The 13,853-nt window shown below is 38.2% G+C and overlaps 1 protein-coding gene across 3 annotated transcripts in view; it reads left to right on the top strand.

The window, feature by feature from the left end:
• Nucleotides 1–3,263, top strand: part of PLXNB2 (plexin B2) — a 394,275-nt gene extending 391,012 nt beyond the window's left edge. For all 3 annotated transcript variants that reach the window (XM_081330942.1, XM_081330943.1, XM_081330941.1), the window contains 2 exons: nt 901–975; nt 2,936–3,263. In XM_081330942.1, the coding sequence (XP_081187068.1) occupies nt 901–975; nt 2,936–3,040 (180 nt within the window). In that variant the 3' untranslated portion in view covers nt 3,041–3,263. The remainder of the gene's footprint in view (nt 1–900; nt 976–2,935) is intronic.
• The last annotated feature ends 10,590 nt before the right edge of the window (nt 3,264–13,853 follow it).

Below are 13,853 nucleotides of genomic sequence, written 5' to 3'. Positions count from 1 at the left end.
ACAGGACAGAAACAGAGTGATTCAAAATTGGATTATCTCTAGTAATGAAAGGCTTCTGAATCCATAACTAGTCTGTTGTGCTGAGATTAAGCCTGAATGTAATCATCCTTACCCTACTTTACCCAATAGCTTCATATAGATGTTAAGTATGAGAATACTGCTTCCCACAGGAAATAGTACCTCAAAGTCAGTTCAGTAAGATACCTGACTGATGCTATCAAACGCCCTAATAGGACAAGCAAGACCAGGGGAGCTGCATCTGTCTGTCTGTCTGTCCATCTATCTTATTTAGAAACTATCTACCTTCCTCATAGAGAATAATTTTCATTGCCCTGATCTGTTCATAGTTTGTGCACAAGAGCAATCTATGTAAGGTTAATACCAGCCACAGACTTGAAACCAGCTCTAAGGGATCCAAATAAAACATTTCCTCCTGGGCTCTTTGCAGTTATACAACTACTATCTTCTCCACAACTTTCTTTAAAATGGGGAGACTGGAGTTAGAACAGTAAAATTAACCAACATCCAAAATGGATGTAATTTTTACTGCTTGCTTCCTTCTCCATGATATATATAATGTTAACAAATGGAAAGATTACAGGTGAAGCAGTTGGCAAATACACCTGTAGTGTTGGTTTCTGCTTGGGGTATTATTTATTCTACAGCAATTTCTACTGTAGGGGAAACGGTGTAGTGACTAACAAATCAGCAAGCAAGCTTGATGTTATATTTCTGATAAAAAATCATCTCTGCTTTTTTATCAACCTGGACACCTATTAAAATTGTGGATAGAAAGAGAAACAATATTACCTCTGGTGCATCTATATAGGTTTCATTAAAGTTCTTGGGTAGCCAGCTCTGTGTTTGACATAGTGTTTTTCTTCTTGTTTAATTTAATAGGCCCACACAGACTCATTAAACACCCTTGTGGCTTTACACCAGCTCTACCAATATACTAACAAGTACTATGATGAGGTAAGCTTCCACCACTGAGTTTGTTTTATTATTATTCTCTACAAAGTCATAAGGTGGGTAAGATCTAACAAACTAATTTGCCTCCAAGCTGATAATTTCCTGGCTTATTGGATGCTTGGTTTTGACCAAGAGACTGTAATTCTTACAGGGCAAATATGCATCTTTAAAGCATATTCAGAAGAATCCCATCTCTAAATATAGGCATATAGACTTATATACCGCTTCACAGTGCTTTTACAGCCCTCTCTAAGCGATTTACAGAATCAGCCTATTGCCCCCAACAATCTGGGTCCTCATTTTACCTATCTCGGAAGGATGGATAACCTTGAGCCCGGTGAGACTCAAACTGCCAAACTGCTGTCAGCCGGCAGTCAGCAGAAGTAGCCTGCAGTACTGCATTCTAACCACTGCGCCACTAGGGCTCTCAAATGGGTCTAGGACAGAGGTCCCCAACCTTTGGGGCACCAGGGACTGGTTACATGGAGAGAGGTTTTTCTGCAGACTGGAGGGTGCGTGGTTTTGTGTACTGCCTGTATCCTGCGGATGGGGCTTTGCTTGTTTGTGTGGACCAGTTGCTGGCATGCTGTGGTCCATGTACCAGAGGTTGGGGACCCCTGGTCTAGGACCTTCAATCAAGGACCCATGGCCATGCCTCCTTCTCCTTCCTCCTTCTGTTTCCACTCATTTGCCTCCAGTGTTCCTCCTCCGCTGGCCCTCCCCCACCCATTTTCCCCGGCCAATGGGCCCCTTGCCCTCTGCCCATGCCCTTCAGCCTGGCCTTTTTTCCAAGGCCCCCTTTGTCCCAGGCCTTTGGCTGCATGGGATAGCCACCAGCCAATCGGGTAGGTGGCAGGCAGAAGCCATGGTGCTGTAGAAGGGCAGTGTGCGATGGGTGATCGTAGGGGCTGTGTTGTGGGGCAGCAGGTGAATGGCACTGGAGCAGCTTCTCCAATTGCAGGAGGTGGGGGTGCGCAAGTGAATGGCAGTGCCGTGCGCAGGTGAATGGCAGTGCCGGCACAGCTTCTCCGATTGCGGTGGGTGTGCAGGTGAATGGCAGGGCTATCACAGCTTCAGTGATTGTGGGGGAGCGTAGGCAAATGGCACTCCAGCCTGACACACAACAGGGAGTTGGCCTGCCGCCCCCATGCCACACCCCCTCCACAATGGCAGAAGCCGTGCCAGCATCATCTGCCTGTGCACCCACCTGCTCCCCCTGCAATCGCTGAAGCTGTCCAGCCCTGCCATTCGCCTGCGCACCCATCGCAATCGCAGAAGCTGCACCAGCACCATTCGCCTGCTACCCCACAACACAGCCCATCACATGCTCTTCCCCCTGCAGCACCATGGCTTCTGCCTGCCACTCACCCGATTGGCTGGCGGCTATCTGTCCCGTGCAGCCAAAAGCCTGGGACAAAGGGTGCCTCGGCGAAAGGGCCAGGCCAAAGGGCACAGGGTGGAGGGCAAGGGACCCATTGGCCAGGGAGAATGGGCGGGGGAGGGCCAGCTGAGGAGAAATGCTGGAGGTAAATGGGCAGAGGCGTGAGGCAAGATGTAAAGGAGGTGTGGCCAAGGGTGGGAGCCTAAAGGTCCCATTCCATCTCAGATGTAGCAAATTTCCTAGCTGTATTAAACAAGAACAGTGAAGAGTTGCTTATTAACAAAATGTCCAGGAAGCCTCAAATGTCACAAACCTGGCTTACCATCCTTGAAGTAGTTAGAGGATACATTTTGCCATCCATTTGATAGTATTTTCTTCTCATACATTTTGAAAATCTCACTGTCTCTTGTCTGCTCACAATGAGGAAAATGGCTCTGCAGATTCACAATACCAGGGAAGGTTCTTTCTGATTAATAGATAGTATTCTTTAAAACCCTTGGAATGTATCTCTCCAGAAATACTTATAGGATCATATTGCAATATCTTGACTTGAATGTTCTCCCTTTTATTTTTATTTTTTAGATTATAAATGCACTAGAAGAAGACCCAGCTGCACAAAAAATGCAGCTTGCTATTCGATTACAGCAAATAGCAGCTGCTTTAGAGCATAAAGTGACTGACCTTTGATTTGAAAGCTGCAATAAAAAAGTCTGATCTGAAGATGTGTAAATTCATTCTCCCTAATGAGAAAATAGTGTTCTATTTTTTAATGTGTAATTACAATTTTAAATGAAAAAACAAAAGGCTCCTTTTTTATATAGAACCACTGTAATGTAAAGAGTTTTTACTGTAAATTATGCTTCTAATTAAAATCTTGTGTGGTGTATAAATGAATTTCCAGAGGGACATGGGGGAGGTCCATAGGGGGAGGGAAGGGTGGGGGGGGGAGTTATACTCATTTAATCAAATAGTACAATTTTTGAAACATCTGCGTTTTTTAGAAGTCATTATGCTAGTAAAATCACTACCTATAATTTCTTTATATTTTAAGCAATATTTGTACTAGAAAAAATAATAGCATATTGGAAAAATAAATGCAATATCCCCTTTTAATTTTAATAACTGGAAATAGCTTTTTCCCTCTTTTTTTGAAAAAACAGTCATCAATCTTCTGCTTTTGAGGAGGATATAAACAATTTACTTACGATGACTTTCCTTTTAGGAGATTGCAGTGGATTTGGGTACCATATTTCTTTTACATTCATGTGAATGTTAAATGCTAAAACACGTGGTTGTAACTACTGCCCCCAAACCCAATTTTTCACAGTCTATGGAGATGAAGCTATAGATCTATTGTGATGGTTTGGTTTTTTTTATCTTGGAAGGTGTCTACAAGTCTCTAAGAACATAACTTTCAATCTAATGTGCCAGCTTTAGCATACAACACAAATACTCAAACTCTGGAAGACATTTATATTCCTCAGTAGGAAATGGGATGAGATCCCAAGGTACTTCTAAAGAGCCAAACTTGATCCAGTGTACCATTGACACAAAAGGGAACCAGAAAGACAGAAATCTTTTTTCTCTGATTTTAGGAAAGTGATTGTTACGCATGTGAACCTACTGTTTCATTTGGAATCTGCAATACGCACCATGGGCACTTACCCCTGGGGCATAGTTATAGCTGTGTCAAGGCTAATGCAATGTACAAGGCTGCTTTTTTAGCTTAGCAAGTATCCAAGATTCAAAAATACCTGGTTCTGGATCTGGATTAGGCTCTTCTTATTCTCAGACCATTTCTTAAAATCCCTGATAAAAAGTACAGACAACAAATTCTGTTTGTTCAAATGTTTCTGAAAACAAACTGGTTTTTCTTTTTTCTTTTTAAAAAATTGTTAATTATTATATATGCTAATGTGCCTTACTTGTACTAATTATGTGGATCTGAATGGTTTTGTAAAGAGAATCATATCAAAAATATTTATGTGTGGTTTGATGACTTTTGTGAGAAACTTTGACCAGCAGAATGCCTGTAATTAGCTTTTTGCCAATAATGTGCAGTTTGACCTGATTCAAATATGTGTATCTTTCGTTGGAATGGTTCATAGGATTCTTAAAATGAATTTTCACATTATCCTGGGAAGATTGCTATTAGATTGTTTTAAAACACAAATAGAAACAGAACACCCTGTGTCTGAAATATAAAATATTAATTGTAAAGAAATTCCATGCCTTGTTGAGGATAAACACTATCTGAGCCTTGGAAAACTGCAATGAATGGAATCATTACCTTTGCAGTGGAAATTAAAGTACCTTATTGAATACTGTGTGTGTACAGTATTAGCTTATAGGCAAGTTTATAAAACTTGATATGTAATCTTAAAATGCTGTGTTACACTTATATACGTACATAAGCAACGTCAGTTACATTTATTTTTCACAATAAGATGAATTATTTTGGTCAATTCAATAGCATTTTCCAGGTAGCACTGTCCTTTGGTACCTTAAACTTGCTTTGCTCTTAACATGATAACAATTTTATTTGCTACCTCTCTCTGTGTTGCAGTTGAATTCTGCTTTTCTCTTGATGTCAGTTTTAAAACGTATTTTATTAATCTTTTGATTTCTGTAGTGAATTACAGGCAGTATTGGCTGATGACAATGTTTTTTGCCTACTGTAGGGGAATTGCAGAAGCAAAAGAGGGAAAGAGCATACAGCTTTTCTTGGGTTTTGTTGTTGTTGTTGTTTTCTTTCACACTGTGCACACCTTAGCATATGGAACTATGAATTGTTTGGATGAGTATACCTATGAATTCTGGGTCAAGCTAAGCTTCTTTTACTTGCCTTCTGACTGATCAACAAATCTGCTTGTCTGCTTTGTTTTGTCATTGTTTGTAAATCCTGTTAATTGTAAATGAAATACAAGGGGTTTTTTGTTTGCCACAGTTTTCCTTGAATTTTTAAAGTTTGTTTTTAATTGTTTTTTAAAAACAGATCTTTGAGTTGGTTTTTCATTAAGATTCCTCTGTAACTGTTAGTGTGTATTAATGTGTCAGAAAAATACCTCTACTTATTAAGTTGAGGAAGAGCTTTATATTAATGGCCAGAATCTTCAAAAAAAGAAGACACGGCCCTTAGATCCTTGAATAGATGATTTAAGCGGAAGCAGAGCTGCCTCCCAAACTACTTTTTCAGGTGTAGGTGACAACAGTGGTATTCAATGTGCTGATTCATTCAATGTGTGTTTTCTCTAAATCATCACCCATAGGCTTTTTGTGATAAATTCCAGATAAAGATGTGTGTTTGACTCAATATTTTCTGTTTATGTCTTACAACATTTAATGCAATTACTGAAACAAAATTCTGCACAAACTGTACAATCCCAAAACTTTCCCAGGATTTCAGTGGAATCAGATAATAACTCTTTATGTTTGGTCCAAAGAGCAGCTAAATTCTGAAATCCATATTCCAGCCAGTGACTGAAAAGAGGCTACATGTGCAGTGAACATTTTGAAAACTAAATCCATCTTTCTCAACAGCCAGTTGTAATTTATACAAGGAAAAACTCAGAGGAAATTAGTGCTGGTACTGAGCACTCTTATTAAAATAACGTATTTCACATCTTTGGAGAATTGAAAAATCACAATTCAAAGCAGCAGCAGCCCACAAACAGGTATAAATTCTGAGTATTACTTAACAGCAGGAAGTAATCCTTTTCTAAAATAAAAGGAAGGGAAGGTTGAAAGAGAAATGAAAATCTCTTTTTTCTATCGCCCCTGTTTTGATTTTGCTCATAAGATTGCATTATGATGAAGCAATATAGTTGCTTTGATGAAAAAAGGAAGGCAGAACTCTTGAAACGGAAAGAAATTTGCCTTCAAAATTTTTATAAGAATGATCTGTAATACTATGGCATTCTTAGTATTTGTTTGTTTTTAAAATAGTGGTCAGGAGCAAACAAACAAAAACATAAGGGACAAACCTTTTAGACATTTGAGGAAACACCTCAACTGCTCAGACTAGGTCCAGTAATCCTATGTTTATATATCAGATTATGAAACTCAGCTGATCCAGATTGGGGAGTTTGAGGGAAAAATGGAGTTCAGAGACTAAGGAAAAAGGGATTCAAAGTTTGCAGTTTTAGATTAGCAACCTTATTTTGCATCAAAATGTCAATAGTCTGAAACGAGCTTATTACTACTCATTTTAAAATGCTGTTTTAAAGGTGATGCACAAAATTATAAAGTGTACCGACTGAATAACAAACAGAAATAAATAACTTTTCCTTGCTTTTCATTAATTCTTATCAGTCCTCCCTATTAAAAACATGTAGCGATTAAAGATTTAAAATAAAATAAGACTTAAGGATAACCTTAAAAGAAAGGACCCAAGAGAGCTTAAACAGAATTAAATGATTCAACCAATAATATGTGGGATGAATTGCTTTTTAAATCAGAAAAGTGTCTTTTTTTAAAAAAAAGGCTTAAAAGTATTTATCAGAAGACAGAGAAAAATGATTCATTGGTTGGGTAGAGCACAATAATAGCTCCTTTTTCAACTTTTCTATAGCCTGGTTTTGAAGAGGAAAATACTACCAAGTCACATGCTGTGTTTCTAAAATCGCCTTTTCACTCTTCTAATTCTGAACAATGTTTGGGGCTAATTTAATTCTCTTCAAAATTGAATGCTGAGTGAAATGGTTATTCCCCCCGCCACCACCACCACCCTTTTAATCCTGCATGCAGCAAGAAAGAAAGAAATGAAAGCGGGAAAGTATTCCTTTGATACCCTTAATCTTTTCTCTCCTGTAGCTTGGACCTATTCAGTGCAAAATCACACTTGCTGGTTACGTGGCCTGAGTGCCAGTCCCTGAGATGTTAAAGAAATATGTGTTTGTTGCAGCTGAGCATAGGTAGGCTTGTGATGGTCCTGTCAATTGTAAAGCTGCTGTAAGGGTTTTCTAGGAACCTTACTATAATGGGTCTTGATCAGTATCATTGCTTCCACCCCCACCCCCGCTGTCCTATTCTGCTCTGCTCTGCACCTTTATGATTCTGTTAAAACCTGCTTAAAACTGCATTCTCTTTTTCAAGCAAATCTAATGCATTAGAACTTCCATCACTGGTGGAACAATATTTGCTGTAGGAGGGAAAGAAGACCAGCTAGATTGTTTTAAAAATGTGCATGGAATTGTATTCTGATCCCGACCACCTTTTCTTTCAAGGCAAATAGATTTAAAACATCAATGAGAAATTCCTTCACACTTGAATGACAATCCAATATTTGAAGTGTTGAAAAAAATAAAATAATTCAGGAGGAGGAGGTTATTGACAGAAATGAGCATCCAGATTTTGGGTTGATTAGTTTGATCTTGTTCCACTTTGGCAACTTCCCTCACTGCAGTCCTGCTGATCACAATGAGCTAAGCAGTCATATTACTTGGATCTGAAGTTGTCAGATAACTTGAAAAGCAAAATAATAGAAGGCAATGGCAAATTACTTCTACACTTGAAGGTAACCATGCAATTGCGAAGAGTCAAGGTAAAGGGATTCCCCTCCCAACCAATGTCTTACTCTTGAGAATATGGGAGGCCAATTTGATTGATATCAGGGACATGTCTTTTTGAAATCTAATACTTTGGATATTGGGGGAGGGGAAAATAGTGGCTCTTTTTAAAAACATATGTGCAAATTTAGCATATCATGTACAATCTTCCTCAGTTTCTCAGTGATAGGAAATGGTTTTATGAGTTTAGCTCTGTCATCAAAAGGAATTTAAGTTCCATCAAAACAGAAGTAGGTGGACGCAAACCACCAGTTCTGATGTAAACTGTTGTAGGGACTAAAAAAGGAGCTGTTGGGATCTCTGATTATCTTTAAGGGGTATAGTCATGGAAAGCTATGACCCAATTAGCTGAATGCTGCAGTGCACTAAGCCAAAGTGAGATCGGTAGTTCTTCTATCTCCTTCAGTAACAAATGTCTCACAGCATAATGTCTTCAAATATAAGTTTATTCATTGTTTCATCTTCTGTTAGCAAATAAAGTTGTGGCCTTTATCTGCAGTTAAGACTTCATTCAGTCAGTGATATGAAGTCACACAGGAAGGATAGGTTCCAAATACTTCTCCACTGAAAGACACTAAAACCAATGAGAACGTTCAGACCAGAATGGCTCAAGTTGGAGGATTAGATGTAATTACAAGTAATTGTAATGAAAATATTTCAAACTGTTCTGGTTATTCAGGTATTCTTTCAAATGTTATCTCATAGGTACCCCTAATAGCAATAGCACTTAAAACTTATACACCGCTTCATAGTGCTTTACAGCCCTCTTTTAAGTGGTTTACAGAATCAGCATATTGCCCCCAACAATCTAGGTCCTCATTTTACTAACCTCAGAAGGATGGAAGGCTGAGTCTACCTTGAGCCGGTCAGGATCAGCAGAATCTGACTGGCAGTTGGCAGAATTAGCCTGTAATATTGCACTCTATGAGCTTCTTGGGCATTCTGCATGTCCACCATAAAAAATACACTGCTTCTTAGAAATCTGTTTTAGATGATAAAAATAACTGTTTTATTTTCCTTAGATTTTTTCTCTCGCTGCTGACTATTTGGCTTCCATTTCCAAAGGTCAGTAATCCTGTTGTTATATTTGGCAAGTCAAGGGCTATGGTTGAATCCTCCCTTCTCTCTTAAGCTTTTATCTCAGTGTTACAGAAATGACTGCTTAATAGTGACAAGCGACTGTGTACTTACCCTCTTCTCTGCATTTAACAGAGAAGTGCATTAGCCTGTGATTTTTCTCTCTATTCAATGAGTTCTATGCTTTGTTCTACTGAGTAGATTAGCTGTAGCAGTGTCTAATCATTAAGTGCTATTGCAGCCTTCTACCAAGACTGTAGCTTTATGTATACAGAAGAATAATAGCCTCGCAAAGCTATGAATGAAACATTATGAGCACTTCACCTTTGTGAGACTCATTGAAATTAATGGAAATGGAAGAATATTGGCTGTTGGGAGATGGGTTCACAGGATTTGTTGCTTGTATGTGGAACATTTCACTGTATTTCAGAAGTGTTAATAAAAAGAGAAGTAAGCCAGCTAGCTGTGATTAGCAAGCTGGCATCCGTTGATGTTTATGTGTGTACTTTTTATCTAAAAACAAAGCACATGTGAATCTTCAGTGTTTAGCTCTGTTTCTATTTGTAAAAAGCAAATGATATAGCAGGAAAATCCTAGATCACGCCTGATTTATATAATTGAGTTTTAAAGTTGGGTTTTCAAGAAATGCCCCAGCCCACTGGCAGAAATACCGCAATATTTTGTGTGCAAGAGTTTCCAGTTATGTCCTTGGCTTCTCCAGCTATGCATGAAAAGAGAGCCACCTGAAAGCATGGAGGTGGACCATCAACATCACTTATCTACACTAAAGATGGCCAATTTGTCACAAGTTGAAATTGTATTTGGCTTTGGTTCTCTAAGGATTGCTACAGCAGAATCATAATCCAAACTAAGTACGGATGACCAAGCAAAAAGAACATTTCAAAATACAAGATTAAAAAAAGACAAAAAAACCTTCCTTTATCATGTCAAATCAGTTTATTACAGCCATATGGCCAGAAACAGTAAAATATCCAATTGTAGGCTACTTACACACATACCTGTATAAAAATGCACTGAGCATGGTCTAATGATAAATAAGAACACATACAATAAAATTAATTTTAAAATAAAAATTATTAAAACATCTCTAAAAATAATATTTATCTTATTTATATTTCCAACGAATCCCCAGTGTTGCTGTGCAGAATCTAGCCACCAGCACCGTAATCACAACCTGTTCGTCCTTAAGCAACCACTGGAGATAAGTAGTGTCAGAACGCCCAGGATACTTATTGATTATTGGGAGGATATGGTTTTTTTCGAATATCTCTGTAGAAAGAGCATTGAAGGAGTATGTGTTCAATGGTCTCTACCTCTCCTGAGCCACAGGAGCAGAGTCTTTCAATCAGTGATATCTTTTTATACTTGCCGTACAAGACGACCGATGGAAGTGCAAGGCACCATGTGAGCAAAAATGCTTTATACATACATTTGATTAAATAATAAAAACATCAGCAGTTAATTGGAAGTTTGTTTAATCAACATCACTCAGAAGGATTCTGGGGCTGCACCAAACATTGTGCAGACAATTATTGTGAGTCAATGGACCAATGATTTAGTTCAATATAAGGCAGTTTTCTATGTTCCTGAGGTCTGAATCTGGGTGTAATTGTGGATCTGTTAAAAAAAAACCTGAATGTACATATTCAACATAGTTATGAACTCACACAATTTCTTTCTTATTGTTTCCTTCCTTTGCTCTACATCAAGAGTTGCTGGTACTTGAAAACTCAAAATATGTCATTGACAAATACTCTGTTGCACTGATCATGAAGTTACTGAAGACCAAGTGTTGTCAGTTGTAGAAGAACATTTCTCAAAAGTTTGCTTTATCTGGATGAGGAAAGTCAAACAGTCATCCACAAGATCCATTATCTTAGAAAAAGAAAATCCAAAAGGAATTCTAGTCATTATCAGATAAATGAGAAAGGATAGGTTTCAATTTAAAAAATGAGTGAGAGTCTGTACAAAAGGAAGAAAACAAAAGCTATCATAATAAATATGTAAGATCTGCCTATATAACATTTTGCACAGAGAGTGACTAAAAAAAACCCCACCACAGATTCTTCTGAGATTAAAATTGCCAGGAATGTGGGTAAAACCCTTTACAAAGTATGTAATTAGGTTTGAGCATCACACATACAGCCGTGTTTTGTCCACTGGGAATTATTAGCATTCTCAGACTTCTTCCTGGGAGGACTCCCGGTCGGTGCATTCTTTGTTCAATCACCTACCTAGCTACTACCCTTGTTGACCTGGACATTTTCTGTTATTAGATCCTTGTAACCTGGTGACTTTATCATCTAATCACTTGGAAGAAGAGAAAGGCTGTGAATGCTGCTGCTTTTTGCTATACAGAAATAAAGTACCCAGGGCTTTTTTTCCTCATAGAACGCTCAGAACGGAGTTTCGGCACCTTTTTTGGATAGAAACTTGTAGGGTAGGCAAGGCGGGTTGTATGACATGTGTGAGTTCCGGCACCTTTTTCTTTTTACAAAAAAAGCACTGGATGTACCAAACAACTAAACATGGGTTTATTTTCTACTGCAACCCAGGGAAGGAGGACAATTATGCGAAGCAGCTGTGAGGCACCTTTCAATTAGGAGGATGAGGAAATGGGCATTGTTGCAGCAATGAAAAGGCTAGGATGATTTAGAATGGCTTCCCTACTTTTCCCCTCCTTCCCTGCCATGTTCAAGGTGACATGCAGTAAAGGTTTATTGCCTTTAAAACATTTTTGGAAACAAAATCTGGGCTGAAGCTATAGAAGGCAAGCTACGTCCATGCCAGAAGACAAAGCTGAGGATGAGATGAAGCTGTTTAGGATGTGATAAACTGGGCGGGGAGGAGGGAAGGAATAGCAATTCTATGTGCAGTAAGGGTAGGACTTTCAATATTTCCTAACTCAAGGAGAATTTAAGCTGAGCTCAGTGGCTTATCTGATGTGCCCCTAGGCCACACAGTTCAGTATTAGTCTTAACGTCCTTTTCAAGCTCATTACAAAAACAAACTTTTATTAAATCAGCTTTCAAACATTGTATATCCTTTTTCATTTTGTTTTGATGTCATTTGTTTTAGATCATAAAAAGCAATGAAACAAAAGTCTTCTTTGAAAGATTATTAAGTTTTATGAGCACTACAAATTATATAATTATTTATTTATAGTACACATAAATGAATATATGTATATACATATATATATCGCATACATATCTCACAGTGAAGAAAATTAGAAGCAATAGATCATAACTTATAAAATCAAATGTCTTTTCTGTTTCTAAATTCTATTTTGAATGGTAACGAAATAAAGCACAGTTATTATAGGCTAGTATTTCTCAACCACAGCAACTTTAAGATGTTTGGCCTTCAATTCCGGCTGGGAGTTGAAGTCCACATAACTTAAAAGTTACTGAGGTTGAGAAACGCTACTCTAGGCATATATTCCTATTCTACTGGACTTCTTGGAGGTTAAGTGATTGCCAACTTCTCAATTCACAAAAGTAGAAAAGTTAGAGGAGGAAGCTTCCACCTTCAAAAAAAAAACAACTATTCCAAGAGGCTGGAAGAAACTATTGGCTATGCTACTGGCATCATTCTGAAGTTTGATAAGCTGCTATAACTGAGGTTTTTTATTCTCCTGGACCAAGAAGCATTTTAAGACATTTTCTCATATATGTGCTTTTGTTTTTTTCATATATGAGTAACTTGCTATCCATTTTCCTGTTAATACAAGTACTTTAGTCTTCAGTAGATTCATGCTGAGATATAGATAGGTAGGATGGATGGATGGATGGATGGATGGATAGATAGATAGATAGATAGATAGATAGATAGATAGATAGATAGATAGATAGATAGATAAATAGATAGATAGATAGAGGGCTTTTTCCCTCATAGAACGCTCAGAACGGAGTTCCGGCACCTTTTTTGGATGGAACCTTGTAGGGTAGGCAAGGCGGGTTGTATGACATGTGTGAGTTCCGGCACCTTTTTCTTTTACAAAAAAAGCACTGGATAGATAGATAGATAGATAGATAGATAGATAGATAGATAGATAGATAGATAGATAGATAGATAGATAGATAGATAGATAGATAGATAAATAGATAAATAGATAAATAGATAGATAGATAGATAGATAGATAGATAGATAGATAGATAGATAGATAGATAGATGAGATATTCAAATCATTCTTAAACATATTATTTGTATACAATAGTACATGTACATTCATGTCCCCAACCAACATATCTCCAATATCACCATAAGCATCTCTTACACCTAAATACATTAAAAATGGAAGAGACATCAAATAACTCATTGCTCATTGCTCACCGCTGATCTATTCTTTAAACATTCCATTCTCGGGCATGATTTACTTCCCTCATATACCACTCTTACCACATTTGATAACCAAACCTCAAGTCTATCTTCATATAAAATATTCCGCAACTCATATCTTTATCTTGTGCTTTCTCTAAATCCACAAACTTGCCATAATTTTTCAACAGCCTGCAAAGCATTAAAAATATCTGCCTCCAAACTCCCTCCTGCCATAAAGCTGCATACTCACAGTTGCTCTCCAGGTCCAGTTTTAAGAAATCTTTGCATCAGCAGGAGGTAGCACCCTCAGTCAGTGTGCTGGTCTGGGGGCAGTGGTGGGATTCAGCTGGTTCGCACCATTTCGGCAAAACCAGTAGCCAATTTTTTGTTGCCCAGGCCCAGAACGGATTTCCGGAAGCGGCATCCACACAAAGAACCGGTTGTTCACATATTTAAATCCCACCACTGCCTGGGGGGCACCACGTAGCCCAGAGCCACTATCATGGCTGCC

The sequence above is a fragment of the Vipera berus genome (genome assembly GCF_964194415.1).
Source record: "Vipera berus genome assembly, chromosome: 6".
Lineage (NCBI taxonomy): Eukaryota > Metazoa > Chordata > Lepidosauria > Squamata > Viperidae > Vipera > Vipera berus.
The sequence above is the reverse complement of the archived record's forward strand: the minus strand, read 5'-3'. Positions and strand labels throughout refer to the sequence as shown.